Genomic DNA, 26,609 nt, shown 5'->3' on the forward strand with positions numbered 1-26,609 from the left:
GGAATAAGGTTCAGTTCTCGAAAAAGAACGCCTCAGGGAGCGAGGCCACGTTTGCGTACTGGTTACGCCTATTGCATCTTTATAGCGCCCTCCTTCACCAGCACGTTGTCACGGGAAACATACTGCGAAGATGTCAAGCCGACCCTTGGAGTTTATCCCCTACAGTGCTGTACTGAGGAACACAATACTGAATGGGTGTCCGGAACAGCATATTCGGGATCGCTCACGAACCAGTCTGGCGACAAAGCAGAGAGCCGACATCGTGCAGTATAGCACAGCCTTTGTACGTGGTGAGGCCTAGTTGATATTGCTGACAAAATGAGGGCGGCATCTTTAATGCGCCAACCACGGTGGAGCAGGAGAGGTGACTTGGTAGGCGGTGACGGGACACGCTCAAATCGTCAATTCAACTTCCAGAACGGCCGACACAAGCTAGTTTGGCTTGCGGATGTCACTTTTAGTCTCATTCCCTATGGACATCAAAATGCAGACCTTGCCATGCTGAATTCTTTCCCATCCTGAGACACCACCCCAAGTAAAAAAATGAACAAGCCGCCGCATCCCGCCAATGGACTCCCTTTAAATCGTAGTCTCGTAAGGCAGAGGAGTGACGGTCTCCGGGGGGTTGTCGGTCAGGGAAACGGTTCGGGCCTCACGGGGCTGAGCAGGCAGACGCTTGACCTGGACGGTGACGCCCTCGGCGCGGGCCTTCTTCTTGGCCTCGGCGTTGGTCTTGACGCGCTTGAGGAAGTCCTCGCGAGATCGGGAGGGCTGGATGTGCTCGATTCGGACGTTGATTCGCTTCTCGATGTATCGGTGCCAGACCTTCTTGTAGATGATGACACCAACAGCCGACTTGGTGACATTGTAGATGACGCCGGTCTTGCCGTGGTAGACCTTGTAGGGCATGCTATTAAATTGTCAGCCCCTGCCCGTACCTTTATCGACCCTGCGCCTATTCTCGTGGTGCCGCGCAGCGCTTCGTGTCGCTGGAATTCCTTACCCCTTCTGGACCGCACCGTTGACCTTGATGTCAACAATGTCGCCAACACTACCTCCGCGTCAGCCAAATTGCGATCGTGGTTGTCGAGCTTCGCGATTACGAACCGGTACTGCTTCAGGTACGTGTTCAGGGCGATCATGCCCTTCTGGCGGAAGTTCCTGCTGAAGGCATACTGCTCCGAGTCAGCGATATAGCCGTGGTCGACATTTAAATCGTTGAACATACGCGGGTGCCCGCTCTCTTTCCGTAGGAGTGACCCATCGCGTCTTATTTGCCGAGCAACGGATTCGTGATCGTGGGTTGGCGAATGTGGATGGTGAAGCCTTCAATGTGGATGTGGTGATTTTGCGCCGGCTTGTGGGAAGGGCAGCTTAGGTAATCCATTTTTTTTCTCGCCTGCATGGCCGACTAGGGCAAGCACTTACGTTGGTGGACATGTGGGTTCCCCACAGGTGGAGCTGGACACTGCTCTTAGGGTTCGCCTTGCCCGTCGCACGTGATCCGAGCCTCGAAAATTCCCCCCCACAACCTCGAACATTTTCTGGACTTGCGTGCCACAGTCCAACTCCCGCCAACACCACAGGAGCAAGTCAAGTGAGTGCCAGCATCGCAACCTTCGCACGAAGCGCAAGCATTAACATCATTCAGGATGCCTCCCCGCGCGTATTCGAAGACCTCCCGTGTCCCCCGCAGACCCTTCGAGGCTGCCCGACTGTCAGTATCACCGGCCAATGAACATGAGCTTGACTCTGTTTAAGTCGATTGTGAACCGAAACTGACTTTATACGGAACAGTGACTCCGAGCTGAAGCTCGTTGGCGAGTATGGCCTGCGCAACAAGCGTGAGGTCTGGCGAGTCGGTCTGACTCTGTCCAAGATCCGTCGTGCTGCCCGGTAGGCTCACCCCGTCTCTTTTCCCCCTTCAAGGGATAGGCGGCTAACGACTCCAACAGTCAGCTCCTCACCCTCGACGAGAAGGACCCCAAGCGCCTCTTCGAGGGCAATGCCCTCATTCGCCGTCTCGTCCGCGTCGGTGTCCTCGACGAGTCGCGCATGAAGCTCGATTACGTCCTGGCCCTCAAGATTGAGGATTTCCTGGAGCGTCGCCTGCAGACCTGCGTCTACAAGCTCGGTCTTGCCAAGTCGATCCACCACGCTCGTGTTCTGATCCGCCAGCGCCACATCCGCGTCGGCAAGCAGATCGTCAACGTTCCCTCTTTCATCGTCCGTCTTGACTCCCAGAAGCACATCGATTTCGCCCTGAACTCGCCCTTCGGCAGCGGCCGCCCCGGTCGCGTCCGCAGAAAGAAGGCCAAGGCTGCTGAGGGTGCTGGTGAGGGTGAGGAGGAGGAGGATGACGAGTAAACTCATCGGCTATGTCACCATGGTTTTCCCATGTATCTTGGGCACGTGGTTCCGGGCTACCACCTACGGGAAGGGATCTCTAGTCATAGCTTGCGGCGTTGGCCAGTGGTTAAAAATGGAATGATTTCACGGTCAACTCCACGTGCGTTGGACCCTGCCATACTCGAAGACCCTTCTATGATGTATATGTATGTCACTGAATGAATGTCACGGCGAATTGGTCCTTCTCCCTCGGCCACTAATCTTGGTGAAGTCACGCGGCTTCGTCCTAGAGCCCATTAGCTGTCAACGAAAGCAAGACTGTTAATTTTGGTTCCTCGCATGCTCAACAGCGGGAAAGGATGAAGCGCTATCCGTTCGCACCTCATGACTTACATCATGACGGGGCGACATGTTATTTGATGAGTAGGTGGCAACGAGCAGTGTGCTTCTTGTGAGGGGATGAGCTAAAGGATCATGAAAGTGCGTCTATCAGGGCTCCAGGTGCAACTTCTAAAGCACCCCTGCTCACAACAACCTGCGATACAGTGGTTACCACACAGTCAAGCGCTTGATCATCACTGTGAGGTGACCTCTCTATAGTATGCCGAGCACACCGTAGCATCTACCTAATGCAGTAGCTCGTCCCTCCCGAGCAGTTTTGCCATTGGGTCGTCCGCAACTGTCCTCTTCCGCCGGTATTCCTCCATCTCTGACTCCGTTACCCCATTCAGCATTTCTTCGCGAGTGCGCTTCTTGGCGCTCGCCTCGACAACTTCTTTCCGAGGTGTCTCTTCCTCTTGCGAAGCTTCTGGAGGAGCTGGACCATTTTCAATCAGATTCACCCCCGTCCTCTGTCGTTCCGCAGCCCCCCAAGCTTCCTTGCCTTCCTCTCCAGTGCAGTAGCTGTTTTTGATAAATGAATGACAGCACGCGTATCCCCATTTGAAGTTGAACCACCAACTGCCCCAGATGGATTTGTGGTTGTTCACCATGACATCCTCCGCGTACTTTGACTTGACCGCCTTCCGGGGAGCGCCCTTGATCAAGCCCGCCTCATCGTATTCGACGAACGTTTCCGACTCGGCGATCATCATGTTACGCACTGATGCCGGCAATTGTTTTTGGTCTCCTCCACCGTACTTCTCAAGAAGTTGCCTCTCACGCTCTGCTCGCCTCCTCTCGGCCTCTTCTTGCTCCTTCTTTCGATAAAAAGCACCGGCCGTCGGGTTCGCTTGCAGATGTTGCGAAGTGTCGCCCATCTTCTCTTGCGCGTCCCACGCATACCGCTGTGCCTTTTCAAATTCTCCTGCCTCGCCGGACGACTTCATGAAGCCTTCCTCGGCAAATAAGTCGGCGGACTTGCCCCCTGTCGCACCGCCGTCGACTAATGATCGTGTTTTCGGATCGTACTTGGCGGATTCGAGATCGAGGTTGAGGAGGTATTTTGCTGTGTCTTCCCTGATTCTGAGCTGTCGCGTGGCCGTGCTCTGATGTTTGCTCATGTCGTTTTCCTCGGCATACTTATCGCCCTCATCTTCGGCGTCGTCCCCATCTGCGGCCCTCTTCGCCTCTTTGCGTAGCTCTTCCATTTGATTGAACTCCTCGACCACGTTACGATATTCCTTCGTGTCGTATCCGTTCCACCGATCTCGTTTCGCATCCCAGCCCAGTTTGATGTCTTGGACGATTTCATCTGCCTGAATATCTTTGCCCGTCCATTTTGCGCCTTTAGCTCTGGGACGACTTAAGCAGTCTTTGGCCTTGTGAGTCATAGAGCCGCAGTTTTCGCACGCGCCTTTCCGGTATTTGGTTGCCGCCGGCCCGGCCTTCCTCCCTCGATCGTACCATTGCGATTTCTCGGCCTTCTCCTCGCGCCGCTGGTGCTTGAGGTAGTCGGCATCATCGCCCTCCTCTCCAGCGTAGAACGGACGCTTGCTGATGAAAGATGGGATGTAAATGTTTTCTTCCTTCGATGCCGCGCCAGACTCTGGCTTTGCTGGTGGAGGTGGCATTGCGATGGCGACTGTGGCGAGCGTGGTCGCCCGGCCAGATGACGGATCGTGGTCGCTATATGAATGGGCCGGAAGATGGAGAGATCGACAAGCCGTGTTGCCGCCGAGTCATCGGCTCCTCAGTGATCTTGCGCGAGGCGAGGAAGTTAATAATGTGAAAGTGCCAGGTCCGAGGACGATGATGTCCCATGCGTCAAGACGTGGTTAATCAGCTGGGCGAGACACCTTATCGCCACGTGACCTCGCGACAGGCGCCACAGCGGGACGGCGCGTCATCCGGCAACTCGTCGTGAAGCGCACTTTGGCTTGTGCCGGCTTCATGTATTCAGCTGAGCGCACGACATGGAGCATATGCGCCCTTCAAATGTCCCTGATGGCGCCGCGCCTTGAAAAGCATGGACTTGTTCCGAGTCAGACTGAACTGCATCGATCATTACCAGGCGACACCCAGCCGTTATGACCCACAGCTGCGCAACGATGTGCGGCCGTCGCAGGTTTCGAAAGCCCCGAAGGTTCCGGTTGTTCGGATCTTTGGCTCTACCGAAACAGGTCAAAAGGTTTGCGCACACGTACATGGGGCATTCCCATACCTATACGTGGAGTACAGTGGCGGGCTAGCGTCTGAAGAAGGTTCGTTGAGTATTCACGACGTGTTAGTGAGAGCTTTGGCTAACGTGACATTCAGTCGGCGCATTCATATATCGCCTTCACTTGTCCATCGATCATGCCCTGGCCGTGAGCTACAGGCGTGACCAGTATGGGAACAACGCCAAGTTTGTTGCCAGGATCACGCTGGTAAAGGGCATTCCTTTCTATGGATTCCACGTCGGCTATCGACACTTCCTCAAAATTTACGTGTTCAACCCTGTCGTGATGACTCGGCTCGCCGACCTCCTACAGCAAGGCGTGATAATGAAACGCAAGTTCCAGCCCTACGAGGCGCATTTGCAATATCTGTTGCAGTTCATGGTCGACTACAACCTGTACGGGTGCGACTACCTTGATTCGTCCAAGGCGATTTTTCGATCGCCTCTGCCACAGCATGATCAAGGATCAAATTCATCACACCTTTGGCATAACGCCTCAGTTCCGGCAGACTTTATCACGGATGATCCGACGCTGCCCCGCGTGAGCCATTGCTCAATCGAAGTGGACATCTGCGTCCAGGACATTGTCAACAGAAAGATGGTCAAGGAGCGCCAGGTCCATCATGAGTTCATCGAACGCACATCGCCGATACCAAGCGATCTAAAATTTGTCTACAGCATGGCTGGCTTATGGAAAGACGAAACCAAAAGGAGACAACGACAACTGCCCAAGGCCCAGCAACACAATAGCCCATTCCCTCCCGAAGCCCTGGTCTCAATGTCCGCGGATCCCCGAGATTCACAGCCGCAGGGGTGGATCCATGAGCAAGAGTATCAGCAAGATATACAGAATTTAATCTGTAAGGAGGCCGCCGATCTGGACGGTGCAGACGTGTCGTTTGAAACGTTTGTAAAGCCCCCAGAACCCGAGCCGGATGTCAGTACCATTTTGCAGTCTGTGGAGGACCTATATCCTTCCAAGTTGATGCCGGCTCTTGGCTTGCCACCCAAGCTGGACAACTCAGTGCTGGATACCGCGAGCAGCATCGAAGTCGACGAGAAGGCGGCGCTCCAAGTCCAAGAAGAAGACGGTGTTTATCCAGAAGATTCCGATGAGGAGACGTTCCAGAAAATAAACGAAACAAATCTACCGGGCGACCATGATGCTCAAGCTCACTCACGAAGTCCAGCGGAACGACGGCAAGCCGGTGACGACACGCTACCGCCGTTTGGGGAAATACCGGGCGTGGCCTTCAGCGTACTGAAGTCGGGAGAGGGCCCGAAGATACCCGTAACAGACGACCTCCTTGATGCTGCCGTGGATGATGGTTTTCTATGCAGGGTACCCAAGCGACATGTCGCATCCAAACTTGACGCCAAGCGCACCGAGACCGAAACACCCCCGGGTAGTCCCGCTTCAAAGCGACTGAAGTCGAGCACCACGGAAGTCTCTCCAGATACAAGATCAGGGGCTGTCAATCCAGCCCTTGCTGCGAGGAGCATTCCAAAAGGACCAGAAGATCCTCACCCGAAAACAAACTCCTTTGTCAGTCGTACAATGCTGTCGATACCTTCTGGAAGTTCCGAAGCGGATCGCACCACCGGATCTTTTAGAGCTGGAGGCGACCGCGACGGTATCGTGAAGCGGAGAAACTCACCGTCCACAAAACGACTGAGTCATGATACAGGGACGCAAAAGAAGGTGTCCTTTGTAGATAGTGCCCTTGGTGCTGGAGGTAGCGGATCGCAGGGTCATGGCAAGGTCAACGCGGTGTCTGTTCCTACGAGTGGTTGCCCACAGCGAACCTTCGTCTTTGCTGCTCCACCACCCACATACGCCGACAGCACGAACATGAAGAAGCACGACTTGCCGGACGTCATTTATCAGGATGCATACTACAGCAAGGAGAAGGATGTGCCAGATCGAAGCCGCGAGTACGCAGGCAGGGAATATCGCCTAGAAAGCAACACTGTGCCATTTCTCCCCCAATTTGACCTGCGAGCTTTGTTCCCCACCACGCAGAACGAGAGAGCAGATTCGCAAGGTATGGCTGGCCTTCAGCGAGAACAAACACGACAGCCGTGGCAATGCGGCTGGCGTAGTTGGGAATACACACGTCCCCCACCTGCGTACAGGACAGTATCGCAGTGGGCCGACAAAAGGGCTCACAACATACAGAAGAACGTCAGAGAACGCCGTTCAAAGGCCATGATACAGCCTGCGGCGATGTCGCAAATCGATGGTCCGACGCCGAAGAACAAGCACGGGTTCAAATTCACACAGAAGGCGGCGAAAACCAGTGTTCAGCATGAGGTTCAATACATGAGCACCATGAGCCTAGAGGTGCACGTCAATAGCCGAGGAAAGTTCATCCCGAATCCCGAACAAGACGAGATTCAGTGCATATTCTGGGCCTGTAAGTCTGATGAGAGGACATACAATACCCAGGGGTCAATCAACGCTCTTCAGTCAGGGGTGTTGATTCTCTCCCATGATGGGGCTGTTGCGCAACGGATAGCGCAGGCGACAAACGCGTCTGTCGCAGAAGAGGACAGCGAGCTGGACCTGCTAGTACGGATGGTTGAGATTGTCAGGACCTTTGACCCGGACGTCCTGACAGGCTTCGAGGTGCATGGGAGCTCGTGGGGCTATCTTATCGAACGCGCAAGACTTAAGTATGACTACGACTTGTGCGACGAGTTCTCTCGTATGAGATCCGATTCCCATGGCAGATTTGGCAAGAACAGTGACCGATGGGGCTTCAACACAACGTCGACAATCCGTGTTACTGGCCGACACATGATCAACATTTGGAGAGCGATGCAGGGCGAGTTGAATCTTCTGCAGTACACCATGGAGAATGTGATTTGGCATTTGCTCCATCGTCGCGTGCCTCACTATTCCTGGAAGACGCTCACGAAGTGGTACAAGAGCAATAAACCAGCGGAGCTCGAGAAGCTGCTGCGATACTACCGAAACCGCGCGCGGCTGGACATTGAGATACTCGAAGCCAACGAGCTCATTGCACGGACCAGCGAGCAGGCCAGGCTCCTTGGTGTCGACTTCTTCTCTGTTTTTTCCAGAGGGTCGCAGTTCAAAGTCGAGTCGATAATGTCTAGGATTGCCAAACCAGAAAACTTCGTCTTTGTATCGCCGAGCAAGAAGCAAGTTGGCGGCCAAAATGCACTTGAGTGCCTACCTCTGGTCATGGAGCCTCAGAGTGCCTTCTACAGCAGCCCGCTCTTGGTGCTCGACTTTCAGAGCCTGTATCCCAGCGTCATGATCGCGTACAACTACTGTTACTCTACGTTTCTCGGACGGATCAAGAACTGGCGAGGGACGAGCAAGATGGGCTTTACGGAGTACGAACGCCAGAAGGGTCTGCTCGTACTCCTGAAGGACTATATTAATATTGCACCAAACGGGATGATGTATGTAAAGGCAGAGATTCGCAAGTCCCTGCTCGCCAAGATGTTGACAGAGATCCTGGAGACCAGAGTCATGGTCAAAAGCGGCATGAAGAAGGACAAGGACGACAAGACATTGCAGCAGCTGCTGAACAATCGTCAGCTGGCGCTGAAGCTTCTGGCCAATGTCACCTATGGCTACACGTCTGCATCGTTTTCCGGGCGAATGCCTTGCTCGGAAATCGCCGACAGCATCGTCCAGACTGGGAGAGAAACGCTTGAGCGAGCGATCGCACAGATCCATTCTGTCGAGCGGTGGGGCGCAGAGGTCGTTTATGGCGATACGGACAGCCTTTTCGTGTACTTGAAGGGGAGGACGAGGGAGCAGGCTTTTGACATCGGCAACGAGATCGCAAAGGCGGTCACGGAGATGAACCCACGACCGATCAAACTCAAGTTCGAAAAGGTTTATCACCCTTGCGTGCTTCTAGCGAAGAAACGCTACGTGGGCTACAAGTACGAGAGCAAGGGGCAAGCCAAGCCGGACTTTGACGCAAAGGGCATCGAGACTGTGCGTCGAGACGGGACGCCCGCGGAGCAAAAGATTGAGGAAAAGGCGCTCCGGATGCTCTTCGAGACGGCCGACCTCAGTCAGATCAAGGCATACTTCCAGTCGCAGTGCGACAAAATCATGCGCGGGGCCGTCTCCGTGCAGGACTTTTGCTTCGCCAAGGAGGTGCGCCTGGGGACGTACTCGGACAAGGGCCCGCCGCCGGCAGGCGCGTTGATCAGCACCAAGAAGATGCTCGAGGACGCCCGCGCGGAGCCGCAGTATGGGGAGCGCGTGCCGTACGTGGTCATCACGGGCGCGCCGGGGTCGCGGCTCATCGACCGGTGCGTCGCCCCGGAGGAGCTCCTCGTCAACCCCCACTGGCAGCTCGACGCCGAGTACTACATCTCCAAGAACCTGATACCGCCTCTGGAGCGCATCTTCAACCTGGTGGGCGCCAACGTGCGACAGTGGTACGACGAGATGCCCAAGGTCCAGCGCGTCGTCCACCACGCAGCAGCAACAACAACAACAACAACAACAGCAGCAGCAGCAGCAGCAGCAACAACGTCAGCGTCTTCGGCGTTGGCGGCGGCACAGGCGGCACAGGCGGCACAGGCGAACAACAGCAAAAGGTCAACAACGCTCGAGTCGTACATGCGCTCGACCCACTGCCTCGTCTGCAGCGCAAAGTTCGCAGAAGAAGGCCACGCCCTGTGCCCGACCTGCCGCGGCGACGACGCCCCCGCCTCGCTGCTCGCCCTGCAGACGCGCCTCGCCGCCGACGAGCGCGGCTTCCTCGAGCTGCTCGACGTGTGCCGCACCTGCTCGGGCATGAGCCCGCTCGACGAGGTGCGCTGCGACAGCAAGGACTGCCCCGTCTTCTGGACGCGCATGAAGCAGCGCACCAAGATGGTGACCACCAGGGCGGCGGCGGGGCCGGTCATTCGTGAGCTCGTCGAGCAGTCTAGCAGAGAGCAGTTAGAATGGTGACGATGATGATGATAATGATGAGGAGGAGGAGGAGGAGGAGAATGATGATAAGCGGTGTGCATGATGTGGGTGTTGGAAAACCGTGCTGGGTGGCTGGTGTGCAAGTTTCGATATACCCTTGTAGCAGCAATCCTTGGCACATTGATGATGCACAATGGAAACAAGACTTCTTACGACCTCGAGTCATCAAGGCCAGCTTGAGACCCCCAAGTGCTGCGACGTTCATGTATTTCATCAATTCAAAAGTATATGCCAGTTGTCTGGCAGCAGCCAACGATCGTCCGCATAAAATATGACTAGACGAGTCAACTGATGCGGGCTACCGCGTGCTTCGCGGCAGCGTACTGATCCATCTCAAACGCCACACGCCTACTGTACCCGAAACCATGCTCGCTCGAAACGCCATAAGATAAACAGTCCGCCAAATGTACACGCCTTCTTCCTCTATACGGCTTCGGCCAAGGCCTTCGCCGGCAATGGTTCAACAACATCTTCCTCCAACTCCTCGTCCATCCAACCCGAATAATCGTCGTCGTCATCGATGATGGCGGATGCGGCGGGCAAAGCCATGATGGGACTGGGCGCAGACTCCTTGATGGGGTGAGCCGTGGTGTCTGGTGCGTCAGTCTGAGTCACGGTAGACGACAGCTGCGTGGTCTCCGGTAGGGCATTCGGGGGCTCTGAAGGTGCGACTTGATGATCGGCAAAGGCTGCGCCGACATCTATCTGTTCCTCGGCGATTGGCGTACTGGGCTGCGAGTCATCTGGGGCAGCAACAACAAGCATGTTCTGTCCAGAGTTCGTCTCCCCATCTTGATCCTGGCTTGCACCACGTCTTCGCCGCTGCGGTAGCTGAGGCGTTTGAATAGAGCGGGGAGCGGAGTCTTTGTTGTCATGAGAGGCTTCAGTGACCGGCTGTTCCGACACCGGTCTGCGTTTGAGAGAAGCCGATGGGCCCAGGTTCATCTTTCCATTCGCTGGCCCAGGAAGTGGTACTCCGGGAGGTGGAAGAGGCTGGCCGCGACCCATTGGCTGGCTCAGATCGACTTGCGGAGGCTTCTCACCTTTCCGCTTAGCTTCTTGCCGCCGTTGAAGTGCGTTCCAGCCCCATTGCCTCGCTTGTGCCGCCGCGTTGGAGACAGCAGCCAGGGTGTTGCGTTTGGCATCACCATTTGACGACTCGGTCGAGACCGTGTTGCCCGTGTTCTCGCGGCGCATGAAAAAGTTGCGTCCCAACGAGCCAGCTTGACTCTTAAAGGAGCCGCTGCTGGTCGACAGAGTAGGCGAACTTGGTAATATGGCATCTTGGGTCAGTGACCCAGCGGAAGATGCGGTGTTTCGGCGGGTCGACGGCACTGCCTTCTCGTCGGCCTCGGCATGTTGCGCTTCGTCGGCGTCTTCGGTAGAGGATGCAATAGACTGGTTCGAAGCCAGTGCGGATGGCCCGACTTTGGGAGGCGACCCGATGGGTGTAGCCATTGGTGAGGCATCCTGCGACCGTGACTGTAGTGCGGCCATGTAATTCGTGGCGTGGTCTGGAGGCGAGGAGGATGGCTTGAAAATATCTGCATGTGCAGTCTCGGTACCAACAATCGGATCAGTCGAATTCTTGACAATGGCCGGTGATCGCAAGGGGCTCGCGCTTGCTGCCTTCGAATCAGCGACCGTCGAGTTTGGCCCTTTTGACTCCATTCCCGTCGAGACAACAGAGCTAGAGCTACTGTTGGCGTTCTTGCCCAGCTTTCTACCAAAAAGGCCGGTTTTCTCGGGCACCGCGTCGATGACCGGAAGGCTGTGACTCTTCTCCAAAGGTCGTGGCTCGTCAGCTGGTTCAGTGACATCCACCGGGCGATCCGCAAGAGGAGCTTCCACGACCAGCTCAGGAGCGACATCCGCAACGGTCGAAGATTCAACAGCGTCATCGCCTTCAAAGATTCCGCCCCTCCAAGTTTTGTGCTCCGTCTTGAAGAAAGGAACATCGTCCCAGAACGGCTGGACCAAGGTCTCGGCGAAAACCTCCTTGATCCGGTTCTCGATTTGGCGAAGAATGACAGTATACGTTATCTGTCTGGAGCTCACAATCGGTTCGATGGCCATTTCCATCTTTGGCATTGCCTGGAAGGAGAGCCACACGCGGTTGCTAGGCGGTGCTTTGACCTTGAAGAGGACGTGGCCCTCGATGCGACGCAACACCACCGCTAACACGAGGTTCACCTCTCGAGCCTTGAACCTGGTTCCGAGGTCTATCTTGGCCGTAGCAGCCACTTCGATCCTGAAGTTGCCGCTGTATCTGACGTCTGCCTCGACGACACATTCTCCTTCAACCGTCAAGTCTCTCAGCTTGAGGTTCGAAAAGTAAGGGGCGGCTTCTCCAGTGTCGATATTCTGGATCGTGATGTTTGTGAGAAACGAGGGCCGTTTGACGCGGGATATCTTCTTTGTTATCTTTTCGCGGATGAAGTTCTCGAGATCGCGGGTCTTGTACACGGCTAGAAAAATCCTACCGAGCATTGCGTTGAGCCACCGGGAATGGACATGGTCCTCGGACGAGTGCAGTCGCTGGACCAGCGAGATGATGTGCTTGACATCGAACTGCTTCGGGGCCGGCGCGGACGTGTCAAAGCCAAACGTTTGCTCCTGATTCTTGAGCAGCGCGAAGTAGAAGTCTTCTTTAGCGGAGCAATTCTCTGAGAAGAGGTAAAACGGCTTCGACAGCTGGCTGTCCGGCGTCAGGTCCGCCTTGTCTCGCTTCCGAGACAGGCACAGAGCGTTGCGCTTGATGAACAGCTCCCCCTCCGGAGTCGTATCGCCACCGGAATATATGCTTATGTCGTGATGCGCCAGGGATATGACATGGCGAACCTCGAGTTGCTCCTCGTCGTCAAACAGCATGAGGTGGCCGTGCCTAGACTCGGATTAGCACGCGTGATGGCTTGTAGGTGGCGACGCTGTCGTCGGGCGAAGAAGCCTACCGCAGCACCACGTAGAAGACGTTGCCGGCCTTTTTAGGTCGTTGGCTCATCCCATTGTTGTCCAGTGGACCAGCCACAGGCTTCCGATCAAAGATGCTCCTGTACATGGTCTGATAGACGCTTGGACTGGGAGGTGCGACAGTTGTCGAGCCCAACGGCGTCGACCGCTCTATGGGCTTCGCATTGATTCCCATCGGCGTATACTCTCGGCATACGGCAAAGTACCCAGCTGCCACGTCTAGGTCTTGTTTCGCGCGCGCCTTGGATTCGTCGGCCGGTGTCGCTGTCTTTGCATCATCGAGGAGCGCGGTGTCGTCGCCGGGCTGGACAATCCCATCCTCGTCGTTGCGCGTACTGAGGTCATCGCGGACGGGAAACGTGCGGTAGCCATGGACGAGCACGGCGATCACGACGAGGGGGATGAAGGTCACGCCTCCGAGAAGGTACGCAACTAGCAGCGACGTCCAGCTACCCATCGTCGGGGGGCGTAACAAGCTGGCCGTCGGTGTTCGGATCGGTCGAGGTTCGCTGGCGTACTAGGGCCACCTGGCAAGCTGTCTGCTCAATGGCAACGAGCTGCCGGGCGGAAGCGGCGGCATGCAACCACGACAAAGGGATGAGCGAAGCAACCAAACGGAGAAAGCAACAATAACTGGGGCGGAAGCGCTGTGGCAGGCACTCGATGTCTTGAGACAGGCCGCGCGCACATAGAGGTAGGTAAGAAGGAAGTCAAGGCATAGGCAGCGTGACGTGGGAATTCGACACCTCAGTGTGCATAAAGGACAGCAGGCGCGCCGAGACTCACGGTCCCAGGCGGGCGGCGGTGGCGGCCACGGCGCCGGCGGCAGTGGCAGTGGCAGGGACAGCCGCAGCGGGACCGCGTGCTGGCAATACGTCATGTGATGGGCCAGGCTGGCCCACGCGGCTGGACAGCTCTAGCGGTCCCCCTGCAATTCACTGGGTCCAGCTGGTAATTGCTGCCGAGCTAGTAGCTAAAGGTAGTGCCGGCCAGCGGGGTTTACCCGCTGCGGGGCTTGGTCGCGGTACGTCTATCCGATCTTAATTGACGAGGAAGCATCCACGGCCTCGAGCGGCCAACAGACAAAGCCCATGCAAGCATACACGCCCCGTGGCCCCAGGACGCATCCTCTCATACCTGCATCATGTGCGTTCATTGCGGCTCAATCGAGCAACACGCCAAGCACGAACACTCAAGGCGGAAGCCACTCCAGCTAACTCGGCAAAAGAACCATCACTCAGAGTGCTTCCAAAAGAGCTCATACGGTCATCAATGCAATTTGCTCCATCGCTACTTGAATATGCGGTAAAGAAGAACCACTCTATACATTCATCGACAGTCTGTCTCGCCCTGTTGCGCCGGCTGAGCAATATGTTTCCTCCAAACTCCGGAGGTCGGTGTTTTGCCGCCCAAATGGGAAGAACCCCGACTGTGGTCAAGGGACCCCGAGAACGATAAGATTCAAACTGTTGGTGCTTGGAGGTCAAACGACAAAGATGAGAGATCCTAGGAGAAGATATGGGAAGATCCCAAACGATGGTACACGGTCGGTGTAGATTGATTAAGCGCCCGTTGGGCGACAAGGAAAGGGGGTGTCGAACAGTGGAGAGATAAAATCGTCAAGTGTCGTCAAACTTCCATGATTTTATACAGGTCGTCAAAGGCCCAAGCCAGAATAGGTTCTAACGAGTGTTGGGAATGGAACGTTCAATGCCCGGTTGGCACTTTCATTGAACTGATACGTTACGCTCGAGAGCGTGTCGAGGCCATCGGCGTGCTGGTAGCAGAAGCTGGGTGGGAGTGAGAATGGTGCGCTCGGCCCTTCTTTGATGTATGATGCAAGGTTCCGACATCATGCTTGCCTGCGCTCCATGTTAGTCTCCTCGAACACTTCCTTTTAAAAGGTACCACATTCGCCCAACTTACCATCGCAGCATGCCCGGACATTCTCCAGACGATGGGCCTCCCTATCCTGCCTCTCAATTATCTCGCGAAGATCTTCCGCGCTGTCGTGAACCTCGCTGGCCTCGTATATGCTCGCATTCTGGTTGCCAGGGCCTCGACCACGAAGGCTCGAAATGGTATCGGACAGGCGGGGTGCGCTGCTTTTCCAGTAGCCACTCAATTTGCTCAAAGTCCCCGTGGATGTCTTTGTTGATGTCGTTGATTGCCTATGCGTGGATGGAGTCAAAGTCGGGATGTTCATGGACACGCCGAGAGCGGGCGACTCGTTGCGCGACCCACGCGAGTTGTACGACGAAAGCGAGGCAGGCGCGTGCGGACGGGTACCAATGTTCCTTCGCTGCCCGTTCTGAGGATTAAACTCCTCAACGTCTTCTCGAGTGATGTTCTGGACGGCCTCGTCGACCTCGGGTTGATCCTGTTGATCGGTTCGGAGCAGCAGATAAGAGAGCGCGTTGAACCAGGTCTCATGTCGCTGACCCGTGGTGCAAGTGAACTTGATGGTTCGGCCGGGCGAGATAATGACCAGGCTCTTTCGGTGCAACCCAGGGGGCATGGGGTTGTCGTCGGTCACGACTCTCACCGCCTCGATAGGAACACTCTTGGCTCTGAGTTCCGTGCGGCCGGCCGTGGACGGATCTCGATCGCTCCAGTTCAGCGTCCGAGTGTAGGGATGGACCCAGAAGTAGCGCCTGTGCCGGTTCTCGGACATCTCACCGCGGATAGTCTTCCGCGTGTACTTCCACAGGAACTCGCCAATCATGGTTTGCGTGATTGCTTGAATCATGCGAGGATCCGTATTTGGGCTAAAACCTGTCGGGTCCATGCCTATCTCACCAGGCCTAATATTGAATCGCGTGTCGAGCTCAGAAGCGAAAGAGGACACGGAGGACTGTCTGGATCGTGCTGTGAGTCTGGTGGGCGACTGGATACCAGCCTGTCCTGTAACAGCGCCGGCATGAATCACACGCGGAGTCGGAGTGCCACGGCCGGAGGTCGCTGACGGTGGTCTTTGCATACTTGGCGTATGTGGCCGTTGCTTCATGGCCGACGCTGGCAACAAGGGGGGTCCCATTGTGCCAGGGTGACCGCGAGACGAGCCTGAGCGCGCTGCGTCGATGAGCTGGCGGTGGTTTGACGGGAGGGGCGGCGCTTCTTGAATCGATGCCTTGCCGCTGGCAGCACTGCCAGGTCTGAACGGAGGCACCGCCTCGAGAGTGCCATCATCGATTGCGTTCCAGCGACCAAGGCTGTCGAAGCTTTCCTGTGACCTAAACACCCGGACTGTCCCAGTCGTATCCGGGCTCCCCACAGAGTCAATAGACGCCTGCTTGGCGTGTCTACTTGCTTCCTGTGGGCCACCCAAGAGCAGCTTGTCTATCGCACCAGCCGTTAAGGCCGTCTGTGCACCCTGATCGCTAGTCATAACGGGCGATCTCCGCGAGGATCGACTGGCTGAGTTGCTTGAGATCTCCTTAAACGGCCGTTGAGACTCAGGCGTTGTGCTAACCTCAGGCACCTCTCTTGGCGACTGGCGCGTATCATCCTCGGCAATCAGGGGAGAGTTGTTATTGTTTTTGCGCCCACCAATACCCCTGTACATTTTGGCGCTTGGAGGTGTCTTCGGCATTCCAGTCTCGGTGAAGTGACAAGCCTCATCTCGAGGTAGAATGAAGCCATCTCGTCGGGGGCCGCGTGGCGATAAGGGACGTGTCTCAATCGCTTCGATGCTAGAGAAGCCAAAGCTAGGCAAGGCTGGCAGTATCGGCGGAGTCCGCACCGGTTCGACGTGCTCAGAGGATATGGCCGAAAGAGCCAGGGCAGGCTGGGCCGGAGGTGGCTCCATGACCGGATGCATGTGCTCTGCCACGATTGACGACAATGTCAAGGTAGGAGGCGGGGGTTGAGGCTCGGACACTGGTTCAACATGCTCTGTCGCGATGCCCGAGAAAGAGAGCGGCGCCTGGACAGGAACTGCGATGGGCTCCTCCCGTGGCTGAAGCTCCAACGCATGGATGGCCGACAAGGCGAGAGGCGGCGCTATGTTGACGACTTCCGGCTCGCTAATGGGCTCAACATTTTCCGCCATGATTGAAGATATGCTGAGAACAGGTGGTTGCGGCGCTGGAGGAGGTGGGAGCACCACGGGTTCCGGTTCGGCCCTCGGTTCTACTACTTCAGCGGTGATGGTCGTGAATGCAAGAGAAGGCGGCGAAACAGCAATCGGTTCAACAGCCTCTGTGAGCAATGGTGCCATTGTCAGCGCAGGGGGTGGGGATTCAGGCTCTGCCACGGGGTACAGTCCTTGAGCAACGATAGTTGACAGCGACAGAACCGGTGCCGGGACCTCCGGTTCAGCTTGTGGCTGAACCTGCTGCATCGCAAGCGAGGACATGCGAAGAGACGGCGGGGTAGGAAGTATGACAGGCTCCTCGCGCGGCTCGACAGCTTCGGAGTGAATGGTGGAGAGCCCAAGGGCGGGCGGTGTCGGCGGCATTTGCGGCGGCGACGTAGGGGGCACGGGGAACTGTGCAAGCTTTTCGGCAATGTCCTGTTCGTATTGCGCCCCAGCATCGCTGTAGGAAATGGTAGATAATGGCCTGGAGAAGTCGTTGTCCAGGTCACGGTTGTTGCCCCAAGCCCCAGAAGCCCGACTAGGCGGCGCGTTGATGACAGACTGAACGGACACGGGGCGCTGCAGCGCCTCCGTGAAGATCTCGCTGGTGATTCGAACAGGATCTGTCATTACACCACTGTCCACCATGATGACCTTCGGCAGCTCAGGCACAGCCGGCGCGGGCGACAACGTGCGCCGAATGGAGCCCGGTGTACCCGATCGAGCACTGCGACGAGTCATGGGTGTTCCGACAAGAGAATCGTCATCGCTTCCCCCAAAGTCTTGCAGTTCTGCGAAGAGGCTCTGGCCAGGCTGAGCGGCAGCCCCCATGCTGGCGAAGCTTGCAGGGCTACTCCGAAGGTTAGGCTCCTCGCTAGTCTGTCTGGAGCTTCGAGAAAGAGATCCGTGAGTCAAACGGATGCGGCTCCTCTGTGATGAGAGCCTCGTTGTCGGCGTCTTGATTTCTGCGACATCATCCTCATCGGCCGACGTTGATGCTGTGCTGTGGAACGAGTTCCGGTTGTTATGACGAACGAGACCAGCTGGCAAGCTTGGCGGGCGTCTCATCCGGCCAAATCCTCGGCTTGGGCTTTCTGTCTCGGTCGCCGCATCGTCATCGCTGTCCGAGAACGCTTCATTCCCAGTCTGGAAATCCTCAGTTTCGGTAGCCCGTTCGTTTGCAGTCTCAAAGGCAGACTCGCTCGCCTCATTAGCCGTCTCGAAGTGATCGCTTGTGTCCGTGCGACTGGCAGTAGGCCGGCCATGGCTTGGACCAGTCGACGCCGAAGGTCCGCCGCCAGGAGACACTTCCGGGTTGTCCTCCCACTCGGGATCGTCCGAGACAATTTCCTGGCGGCTGGACCGGAAGCTGCCGAGAAGGCGATTTGACTTCTTGAACTCCTTGGAGTCCACCTTGCGACTCCTGCGCGACCCGGCAGCATTTCCAGAATCATTCCGTGCCTTTTCAAGATCGTCGCGGAGATCCTGGATGATGCGGCGGAGTTCAAGCTTCTCAGTCTTCTCGCGATGCAGTTGGCTCCGCTGATTCTGTATCGTTCGTTGCGCATGCTGCAGCGAAGTTTTCATTGTCTCTGTCTCGAGCATGGCGTGTCTTGGCGTGCCCTTGATGGGGGACGGAGGAGGCGAGTGCTCAGGGGTGATATTATCGGCGGCGGTGTCGAACTCCTCGTCGCTCAATCCCGAAGCCGGTTCTCGCTCCGCAGCCCTTCCTCGTTGAAGGGAGAAAGCCTTGGCGAGCTCCTGGTTCTGATTCATTAGGTCGTCGATCTTGCGCTGCATTGCGGAGCGCTCGCCCTCAGCCATGACCATGTTGCGCTTTGCCGTGCCGAGCTCAATGTCATGGTGCTTGACGGCGGCCGCGTGCTCCTCAGCCAGTTTCGCGTGGGACGACTTGACCTCGTCGAGCTCTTTCTGAGCAGCGTTCTTCTCAGCGTTGGACAAGCCCAAAGCTTGTGTCAACTTCTTTTCGCGATCAGCCGCTTCCCGTTGCAGTGACGAGTGCTCTTGCAGACGTGTCTCCAGGTTCCAGTTCTCCTCTTTGTAGCGGTGCTCGCTCTCGTCTAGGGCCTTGAGACGCTGTTGCAGGCTCTCGGATTCGATCTCCAGCTTGGTCCTGTCTGTCTGCAGAGTCTTCACCTCCTCCTCGCGTTCTGACAGCAAGGTTTGCAAACTGCGCACTTGAGCGATGAGCGAGGTGCTGATCTCTGCGGCGAATTCTATGTCGTGTACGCGGTTTGAAGGCTGGTTTCTGAGCTTGCGATTCGGGACGCTGAGCTTCGTCGGCGAGCCAGTGGCGCGGCTTTCGAATTTGGAGGGACTGACAGACCGCTGTAGGTGAGACGTTAGCAAGATCTCGAGGTGCCAAAAAGTCAAGCTGGGCGATGCTCACCCTTCCGCTGCGCGGCTCTGGCACGAACGGAGAGCCTGGATTGGCCTCATTGCTAGGGATCCTCTGCTTGGGCAGGAAGACCCGGGCCGACTCCCGTGCCAGGTCATTAAACTCGCGTTCAATCTCGACGAGCTTTTTGCGCAGATCCGGATCGAGCTCGCCTTCTTTCTGCAGTTTCTCTACTTCTTGTAGGCGCTCTGCCAGCGCCTTACGCTGCGAGACAAGAGCTGTGCCTAGCTTGCCTGCTTCGTCGAGGCGCCGGTCCGTCTCGGCGAGATGAGCCTCGAGGGCGCGTTTCGCCTGCGTAGGAGACGACCCGGGTCCGGAAGCGAAGAGCTCATGGTCGAAGCTGGAGAATCGATGGTGAGCGGCGCCAGGTGCGTTGGCGACAAAAGGGTCCCCAGCGGCCTCTCCAGGAACAGGGAGAGAGGGGCGCTCCTCCGAGGCCAGCGACGAAGTCATCCTGACGAACTAGGTCCTCAGGCAAGACCGTCTGCAATGGCCACGAGGGCAACAGATTCCCAGCTTTGGTGCAGCACGCCGGCGGTCGGGAAGAGGAGGCGATGAATCGGTAGGGCGACGGTGGGTAGAAGCGTCGTCGTCTACGTCGCGCTCTCGAGGTCGAGCAGCCGATAAGGCGATCGGTTGCACCCCTTGCGTGGGGCCCTGGAGGCGGCTGCAGGGGGAAGCAGAAAGGCGAGCCGACCTGAGGAAGCGCGGGCCCTCGTGCAGGACAAGTGAAGAAGAAGAAGAATGTGCCCACCGCAGCGCGATGAAAAGGAACCGCTGCTGGCGACGCGGGCAAAAAGAACCGGCCAGGAAAAGAAAGAATCCAGCTAAAGTCGCGAAGGAAACGAAGGTGCCTGGATCGCGCCGTCGACGGCGGGCAGGCGTGTCGCGCGGAGGGAGAAAAGGCGGGCCACAGGGGCACTGAGCGAGTGAGTGGTTGGTGGCGGGATGTCTGAGTACGGCGGGCGGGCAGGCGTCGACACGCTGTTTGGATTGGAATGATCTACCTTAGTACCTTGGGGAGCTTAGTTGACGCGACGGTCGATTTGTTGACCATCAGCCACCAAGCCAAGGTTTCCCAGTCCCGATTGGCGCCCGCTGCCTTACGTCGGTGGCCGTTGAGCAGAGGAGAAAATAAACCCGACCTGCCCTGGGCAACTGTTTTTGTTTGGTGGCTTGCTCTGGCGGCCGCCCCAGAACGCGCTTCCTCGGCTGTGTTATTACCGCAGATGCGGGACACGCAGCTCCGTACCTGAAATGCAGCGCAGGTGCCTGAAGAAGACAATGGCAGGGAGGGTACGTATTGAAGAGACACGAGAGAAACAAGAAAACTCGACGGACTCGAGACGGGAGTCCGTGACACAACCGCCAAAGGAGGCGGGGGGGGCCGTCGTGGAGGTCGTCACCGCCAATCGCAGGTATGCGGATTCAGAGCGTTGGACTTGTAGGCGGCGGCGAGACACGTCGAGCGAGGCAACGAGTGGCAGAAGCGTTCAAAGAGCGGCGCAAGACGATAGCACACAAAACAAAGCGCAGGCGCGCGCGTGGCTGCAGAGGGCGATCTCGTCGGGCGGCGGTGGCTGCAGGCCAGCCAGCGGGTGCGAGGCGAGGCGCGGGGACAAAGTACGTACGCCCCAAGCAACTCAAATTATTAGTAGGCGGGAACCCAAAGGAAAGGACGGCCAGCAGCAGCGCGAGAGTCCAGACGTGCTGTGGCCCGTTGGTCGAACGAAGGAGGGGGGGAATGGCCGGGCGAGAAGTAGAGGCGCGGACTCAAGAGAGGGAGGCAGGAATGACGGAAATTTTGTACATTTTGACCACGGCCCATTCACCCACCCCTTGTTGATGGGTTTGACGTGCGGTGGCCCTGGTCTTTCTTGGTGGAGCGTTCAACGCGGCCGGTGAACAACGGCCTTGCGCGCTCCACCGTTCATCAAAAGACGGCAGTCACCTGGGAATTCTGCGTGCTAAGTACAACATTGTTGATATAAGTATCACGCTGTAGTGCCTCGCCAAAACCCGCCTCTCCGTCGAGTGCGTTGCACGATGCTGTGTCTGTGTGTGCATCGTGCACTCCTCTCTGCCTGTCAACCGCAGCCCGCCCTGGCGGTGGCCCAGCAGCAGCAGCAGGTCTCGCCAACGCTAATAAGATCGTGACTCGGCCCTGCGAGTCGTGATTGTTATTGGCATATGGGGGGCAACCCCAACCAACGCTGCTGGGGCCGTGGCTTGGTCGTCTCTGGCCTGAATCTGGCCCCGCGCACTGTCTGAAGTGCCCTTTCCGCGTGCCCTTTGCTGATGCGAGAAATGAGGTGTCCTATCTGCACATCATCATCATCGCAGCCTGGTGGGCTCGGTACGAGCACGGCAATGTGCGCCACGCTCCACCATCTATCAGGTCATGTCTATCCGTGCCGTCCACGGACAGAGCCGCGGCGTAGTTGGGCACATGGCTGTGACGAGCGACAACCTCATTGACGCCTCGGTATGGTATTTGTACAGACTACAAGATGCGGGCATTGCCTCACCAATCGATAGAACACGATGCCGCTGTCGGCGACTATGAATAGACAGTGCTTCGTACGTAGACACAACCCAGGCCAAAAGTCAGTGCGCATCGCCCCGCGAGCCACAAGCAAACTGGAGCGACCTGGGCAAAGTACATAAAAGTAAGCGTCCTTTCATTTCCGCGAAGGGGAGCACAACAAGCATAATCAGGGTCCACAACCAATCACATGAAACGGCTGGCCACTGTTGTTTATTATGCGCTGGACGCAACCGAGTCCTACCAGAGTGACTGAGCGTCCTTTTCTGCTCCCTCAAAGTCGGTCCGCTGGAAGCCAAACAATGTTTTTAGCTGACAGCGCGTCTGACTTGCCTCGTCCTCTTTGTCGTCGGCATAATGAAACAACCCGATGAAGTCTCAGTTGCATGTCTCGATGCTTCGCTCCCAAGCGGCGGAAGTGGGCAAGCAACCAACACGGCCAATGTTCCGGCCGATCTAGCACAGAATAAGTACGTGCGTATACGTATAAAGTATCTAACTGCTTGCACAACGGGGGAAACTACCCACCCAGGATAGGCACATGATTTGCATTACCTACCCTACGTACGAAGTAAACATGGACGGAATATCAGGTGCAGGAAGCTCGTCCACTGTGGCCCGCGAACTGAAAGACGCAAAGGACTGCTGTAGATTTGGCTGACAAGGTTGCGACTTGCCTGGCGTGCCAGGACGAGTTACTCGGCAAGAAATACACCTGATAAGCTCGTGGCCAGCGCATCCTGCGCTGAATAAGTTGTGTTTACTATCCAAATGTGGCGCGTCACGTCTAGCAGATCCACAGCACCGTCGGAGGGAGCTAAACATCCCTCCACATTCCGTGAGTGCCAAAAGAGTGCCGACCGAAGGTGCTGGGTCCACACATTAGTCATCATTCCAGAAACCTTCGCCCCACATCACCTGCTACAGCCCAGCCTGCGAGTGAGTGACCTTCCGAGCAACAAACTCGCCACAAGCATCACTGTCGCTTGCTCGGACAGATCGCAGTGCAGCCATGGTAGACGCGGACGTGCCGCAGACAGAGGTTGCACCTGTGGCGGTCTTCAAGAAAAGGGGCGCCAAAGGCAAGGCCAACCTGAGGAAACGACCCGCAACGCCACCTCCCGCCGAAAGCGACAGCGACAACGACGACTACTCATCTTCCGAAGATGAGGCTGGGCAACGAGTGAAGCGGCGCAGAAAGAACGCGGCAGTCACAGTCACGTCGAAGAGCGGTACTGGCAGTAATAGGGACCTGGTGGCGGCCAAGTTCACGGCAGACCGAAGCGCCCCGATCACGAGCGCAAACGATGCGACCAAACAGAGCAACTGGTACGACGAGGATGCCGCCGATGCCATGTCGGCGAAAAACCTGCTCGGCTCGACGCGCTCTCTAGCGCAAGGGGGGCAAGAGCCTGACGGCACCTACAAGGGCCTTGCGAACCAAACATCCTTCATACAAAAGAACCCGGACGCGCCGCAAAGAAAAGTAGGCCCCATCAAGGCGCCGACTAACATTCGAACAATTACCGTCACGGACTTCGCACCAGATGTTTGTAAGGATTACAAGCAAACCGGTTTCTGTGGATTCGGTGATAACTGGTATGTCTCGCACGAAACTGTACTTCCAGCATCGCAGTGCCTCTTGAAACTGTGACTAACACGAGTCCCTCAAACAGCAAGTTCCTCCACAGCAGAGAAGATTACAAGCAAGGCTGGCAGCTTGATAAAGAGTGGGAGAATGTGACCAAGGGCAAGAAGAATCTGGGAGGGACAGTGGTGGCCAATGCCAACCGCGAGCTAGCCATGGACGACGAGGAGGAGGAGGAGGCGATGCTCGAGAACATACCCTTCGTCTGCATCATCTGCAAGGACGCATACAAGGAGCCGGTGGTGACGAGATGTGGACACTACTTTTGCGAGGCCTGTGCCCTCAAGAGATATAGGCGAGACCCGACGTGTGCTGCTTGCGGGGCGGGCACCAACGGGGTGTTCAACGGAGCCAAGAGACTCAAGAGGCTTCTCGAGAGAAAACGAGAGCGTGCGGCGAAGAGGAGACAGGAGGCGATAGAAGCCGGCGAAGAGGTCAGTGACGAGGACGAGGAGGACGAGGCTTGAAAGCCTGCTCGCATGGGAGGGCGTGGGAGCTCCTTGGTGAATAAGGAATTGATGTCATAGCATAACGAGGCGTTTGTGTTTGCCAGAGTTTTCGCATTTTCGCGGGTTTGATCAGAGGCGACTGGCCTCACAGCGTGGTCATCTACAGCCCCAAATGTGCAGACTGTGAGTGATGCAACCTAGTATACTGTAAATATCGGCATGAATTCATGTCAGCCAGAGATGTGCTAGTAGAGGTAGCACGTAAACCTACAAACAACCGTCTAGCATTGTTAGGGAGCAGCCCGCTGATGATTCCACTCTTCGCAATTCGAAGCTCTACCTACCTATCACTGCAAGCGTCACTGGATGGAAGCTGCCACTGCCTCCGGCGGGGGCGGGGACAGGGGACCGTCAGAACTGTGTCGCCATGGAACCCCGCCATAGCAGCAGGTGGCACGGACCCGACGCCAATCACTGCGCCCAAGGTCCCCACCCTCCCCACCATGTGATCGCCTCAACCGCCGCCTCTGGTGCCTGGCTGCTCGTCATGCACCTCCATCATCAGGCGGCCTGGCATAGAGTCACGACACAAACCTGCTCCTCATCCTGCCCCCCCCCGGTCCCGTCATCGCCCTGTCCACCCATAACTTGACCTTGCAATTTTCTCTTCCAGTTTTTAAAACGATACCGCTCTGGCCAACCGAGACACATCTTCTTCATACTAGCTCCCGGCGAGCCTGGCCTTGAGAGTGAGCCAGCACCGGCCCCGTCGCCATGAATTACATCAAGTCGACAGTCAACACGCTTCGCGACCGGTACACGCCGGTGACGCACACCTCGACCTTCCGAAATACCGGCCAGATCACGCCAGAGGAGTTCCTCGCCGCGGGCGACTACCTCGTGTACAAGTTCCCGACCTGGTCGTGGGGCGATGCCGATGACGAGAGTCGCCGCGTCAGCTACCTCCCTCCGGGCAAGCAATATCTCGTTACGAGGAACGTGCCATGCCATCGTCGCCTGAATGATGACTTTGCCGGCGACGCTGGACACGAGGAGGCGCTGGTCAACGACGGCGACGACTTCAAGCGCGGCGAGGGAGCCGCTGATGACGAAGACGGGTGGCTGAGGACAGGCGGCCTGGCGAGCTCGCAGCCCTTGAAGGCAAGAGACGTCCGCGCGGTAGACGATGCGGGCAACGTGACGGAATCTACTGATTTGGATGATGACATCCCCGACATGGAAGACGAGGACGACGACGAGGCCATCATCCGCGACGTCGGATTGGACTCCGACACCAGGCAAGTTCCCTTGCGTACCCCCACCCCCCGGACGAGACAGCCGTGCTAATAATGCGCTCGATACAGTGGCCGCCGCACGTATACGCTCTACATCATGTACACGCCGTACTACCGAACCCCGCGCCTGTACCTGTCCGGCTACCTGCCCAACGGCCAGCCGCTGCCCCCGCAGAGCATGATGGACGACATCGTGGGCGACTACAAGGACAAGACGGTCACGCTCGAGGACTTTCCCTTCTTCGCCAACAACATCAAGATGGCGAGCGTCCATCCCTGCAAGCACGCCTCCGTCATGAAGACGCTCCTCGACCGCGCCGACGGTGCCCTCCGTATCCGCCGCGAGAAGCTCCGCGCCGGGAAGACGGTGGGCACGGACCCCGGCATGGAAGGCCTCGTCGACGAGTTGGGCAAGCTGGACGTCAGGAGCGCCCAGGAGGCTGCCGACAAGGACGAGTGGGAGGAGGTGCAGGGCGTTGACGCTGACGAGCAAGAGGTCGCGATTCGCGTTGACCAGTACCTGGTCGTCTTCCTCAAGGTATGTCGCTTGCCGCCCATCTCGCCATTCCGCAGCTGCTGATACGTGCTTGATAAGTTCATGGCGAGCGTCACACCCGGCATCGAACACGACTTCACGATGGGCGTATGAGAACTGGCCGCCACCTCCCGGAAGCGCGCCTCTCCCCCCCCCCCCTCTTCTTCATCCATGTCTTGAATGCAGCGGGTCGCCGGCGTTTGTGATTTTTTTGCGTGCGCGCGCGCGCGTGTTTGTGTGTGTAATTTCAGAGTAGTGCGCATCGACACATAAAGACTTTTGCTCCATGATAGATGAGTAGGTTACAGAATGTCAAAACGGCCGTAGCGAGTCCCCCGGGTTTTACGGCCTCTGGTGTGAGTTTCTACCGCAGCAGTTCTGCAAAAGATATAAATATATATATACCAGCCAGGTCCTTCCGAAGAACGGAATGAACGGCGTGTTACTTGCTCGTATATACATACCCGCAGCGGACGACGAAGACGGCCCGGTGATGGGGAAAGACTCGTCGCGCGACCCGTGTCAACGCGGCAGATGGGTCGACGAGGGCTTCTCCATGGTTCACGTTGGGAAAGGACACGTGCTGCACCGTAGCTAGACGGGACAGGTCTCAAGTTGCCAGGCTTCAACCTGGTGACTCCTCAAATGCGTATCGCGGCAGGACGTCCATCGCCCCTTATGAGCCTCGGCGCATGAGAATCACGAGCGAGCATACTTCACCATCTTCTACCGATTATTGTTCATCACGCA

At 57.0% G+C, this 26,609-nt stretch overlaps 8 protein-coding genes across 9 annotated transcripts; 4 read left to right on the forward strand and 4 right to left on the reverse strand.

Annotated features, from left to right (window-relative positions):
• Positions 1 to 284: 284 nt before the first annotated feature.
• RPL21A (60S ribosomal protein L21A) lies at positions 285 to 1,322 on the reverse strand. The gene is made up of 4 exons (XM_047991868.1): positions 1,229 to 1,322; positions 1,108 to 1,175; positions 1,004 to 1,051; positions 285 to 910 (listed from the first exon to the last, which is right to left on the reverse strand). The coding sequence occupies exons 1-4, from the start codon at positions 1,262 to 1,264 to the stop codon at positions 580 to 582; spliced, it is 483 nt and encodes a 160-aa protein (XP_047847881.1). The 5' UTR covers positions 1,265 to 1,322; the 3' UTR covers positions 285 to 579.
• Positions 1,311 to 2,592, forward strand: RPS9B (ribosomal 40S subunit protein S9B; the record flags this gene model as incomplete). Its single annotated transcript, XM_047991869.1, has 5 exons — positions 1,311 to 1,319; positions 1,479 to 1,597; positions 1,652 to 1,717; positions 1,798 to 1,896; positions 1,956 to 2,592. 5 exons carry the CDS (start codon positions 1,311 to 1,313, stop codon positions 2,365 to 2,367), a joined length of 705 nt encoding a protein of 234 aa, XP_047847882.1. The 3' UTR covers positions 2,368 to 2,592.
• A 121-nt stretch (positions 2,593 to 2,713) lies between these two features.
• On the reverse strand, positions 2,714 to 4,529 carry SLU7 (mRNA splicing protein). The gene has a single exon (XM_047991870.1). The coding sequence runs from the start codon at positions 4,359 to 4,361 to the stop codon at positions 2,976 to 2,978; it is 1,386 nt and encodes a 461-aa protein (XP_047847883.1). The 5' UTR covers positions 4,362 to 4,529; the 3' UTR covers positions 2,714 to 2,975.
• Positions 4,530 to 4,679: 150 nt separating this feature from the next.
• On the forward strand, positions 4,680 to 10,064 carry REV3 (DNA-directed DNA polymerase). 2 transcript variants are annotated; one of them, XM_047991872.1, is made up of 3 exons: positions 4,680 to 4,991; positions 5,047 to 8,380; positions 8,442 to 10,064. In XM_047991872.1, exons 1-3 carry the CDS (start codon positions 4,757 to 4,759, stop codon positions 8,467 to 8,469), a joined length of 3,597 nt encoding a protein of 1,198 aa, XP_047847885.1. In that variant the 5' UTR covers positions 4,680 to 4,756; the 3' UTR covers positions 8,470 to 10,064. The 2 variants fall into 2 exon arrangements, with proteins under 2 accessions (XP_047847885.1, XP_047847884.1); XM_047991871.1 differs by having other exon boundaries at positions 5,047 to 10,064.
• A 57-nt stretch (positions 10,065 to 10,121) lies between these two features.
• On the reverse strand, positions 10,122 to 13,694 carry JDV02_010153 (uncharacterized protein). Its single transcript, XM_047991873.1, has 2 exons — positions 12,872 to 13,694; positions 10,122 to 12,804 (listed from the first exon to the last, which is right to left on the reverse strand). Exons 1-2 carry the CDS (start codon positions 13,345 to 13,347, stop codon positions 10,344 to 10,346), a joined length of 2,937 nt encoding a protein of 978 aa, XP_047847886.1. The 5' UTR covers positions 13,348 to 13,694; the 3' UTR covers positions 10,122 to 10,343.
• A 345-nt stretch (positions 13,695 to 14,039) lies between these two features.
• Positions 14,040 to 21,218, reverse strand: JDV02_010154 (uncharacterized protein). Its single transcript, XM_047991874.1, has 3 exons — positions 19,379 to 21,218; positions 14,817 to 19,317; positions 14,040 to 14,752 (listed from the first exon to the last, which is right to left on the reverse strand). Exons 1-3 carry the CDS (start codon positions 19,838 to 19,840, stop codon positions 14,634 to 14,636), a joined length of 5,082 nt encoding a protein of 1,693 aa, XP_047847887.1. The 5' UTR covers positions 19,841 to 21,218; the 3' UTR covers positions 14,040 to 14,633.
• Positions 21,219 to 22,895: 1,677 nt separating this feature from the next.
• CWC24 (N-terminal methionine N(alpha)-acetyltransferase NatE) lies at positions 22,896 to 24,325 on the forward strand. Its single transcript, XM_047991875.1, has 2 exons — positions 22,896 to 23,531; positions 23,609 to 24,325. The coding sequence occupies exons 1-2, from the start codon at positions 22,945 to 22,947 to the stop codon at positions 24,045 to 24,047; spliced, it is 1,026 nt and encodes a 341-aa protein (XP_047847888.1). The 5' UTR covers positions 22,896 to 22,944; the 3' UTR covers positions 24,048 to 24,325.
• Positions 24,326 to 24,645: 320 nt separating this feature from the next.
• Positions 24,646 to 26,279, forward strand: ATG3 (E2-like enzyme). Its single transcript, XM_047991876.1, has 3 exons — positions 24,646 to 25,327; positions 25,394 to 25,862; positions 25,920 to 26,279. The coding sequence occupies exons 1-3, from the start codon at positions 24,804 to 24,806 to the stop codon at positions 25,971 to 25,973; spliced, it is 1,047 nt and encodes a 348-aa protein (XP_047847889.1). The 5' UTR covers positions 24,646 to 24,803; the 3' UTR covers positions 25,974 to 26,279.
• Positions 26,280 to 26,609: the final 330 nt, after the last annotated feature.

This window comes from Purpureocillium takamizusanense, chromosome 11 (assembly GCF_022605165.1).
Source record: "Purpureocillium takamizusanense chromosome 11, complete sequence".
Taxonomy (NCBI): domain Eukaryota; kingdom Fungi; phylum Ascomycota; class Sordariomycetes; order Hypocreales; family Ophiocordycipitaceae; genus Purpureocillium; species Purpureocillium takamizusanense.

Excerpts from the sequence above, each read along its gene's own strand:
- JDV02_010153 (XM_047991873.1), bottom strand. The coding sequence starts at position 13,347 with ATGGGTAGCTGGACGTCGCTGCTAGTTGCGTACCTTCTCGGAGGCGTG. Across the intron at positions 12,805-12,871 it reads GTCTTCTACGTGGTGCTGCG|GCACGGCCACCTCATGCTGT; the intron begins GTAGGCTTCTTC and ends ATCCGAGTCTAG.
- SLU7 (XM_047991870.1), bottom strand. The coding sequence starts at position 4,361 with ATGCCACCTCCACCAGCAAAGCCAGAGTCTGGCGCGGCATCGAAGGAA.
- REV3 (XM_047991871.1), top strand. The coding sequence starts at position 4,757 with ATGGACTTGTTCCGAGTCAGACTGAACTGCATCGATCATTACCAGGCG. Across the intron at positions 4,992-5,046 it reads CGGGCTAGCGTCTGAAGAAG|TCGGCGCATTCATATATCGC; the intron begins GTTCGTTGAGTA and ends CGTGACATTCAG.
- CWC24 (XM_047991875.1), top strand. The coding sequence starts at position 22,945 with ATGGTAGACGCGGACGTGCCGCAGACAGAGGTTGCACCTGTGGCGGTC. Across the intron at positions 23,532-23,608 it reads TGTGGATTCGGTGATAACTG|CAAGTTCCTCCACAGCAGAG; the intron begins GTATGTCTCGCA and ends TCCCTCAAACAG.
- JDV02_010154 (XM_047991874.1), bottom strand. The coding sequence starts at position 19,840 with ATGACTTCGTCGCTGGCCTCGGAGGAGCGCCCCTCTCTCCCTGTTCCT. Across the intron at positions 19,318-19,378 it reads CAGAGCCGCGCAGCGGAAGG|CGGTCTGTCAGTCCCTCCAA; the intron begins GTGAGCATCGCC and ends TCTCACCTACAG. Across the intron at positions 14,753-14,816 it reads TGTCCGGGCATGCTGCGATG|GCAAGCATGATGTCGGAACC; the intron begins GTAAGTTGGGCG and ends CATGGAGCGCAG.
- RPL21A (XM_047991868.1), bottom strand. The coding sequence starts at position 1,264 with ATGGGTCACTCCTACGGAAAGAGAGCGGGCACCCGC. Across the intron at positions 1,176-1,228 it reads GAAAGAGAGCGGGCACCCGC|TATGCCTTCAGCAGGAACTT; the intron begins GTATGTTCAACG and ends GACTCGGAGCAG. Across the intron at positions 911-1,003 it reads AACGGTGCGGTCCAGAAGGG|CATGCCCTACAAGGTCTACC; the intron begins GTAAGGAATTCC and ends ACAATTTAATAG.
- ATG3 (XM_047991876.1), top strand. The coding sequence starts at position 24,804 with ATGAATTACATCAAGTCGACAGTCAACACGCTTCGCGACCGGTACACG. Across the intron at positions 25,328-25,393 it reads GGATTGGACTCCGACACCAG|TGGCCGCCGCACGTATACGC; the intron begins GCAAGTTCCCTT and ends CGCTCGATACAG. Across the intron at positions 25,863-25,919 it reads ACCTGGTCGTCTTCCTCAAG|TTCATGGCGAGCGTCACACC; the intron begins GTATGTCGCTTG and ends GTGCTTGATAAG.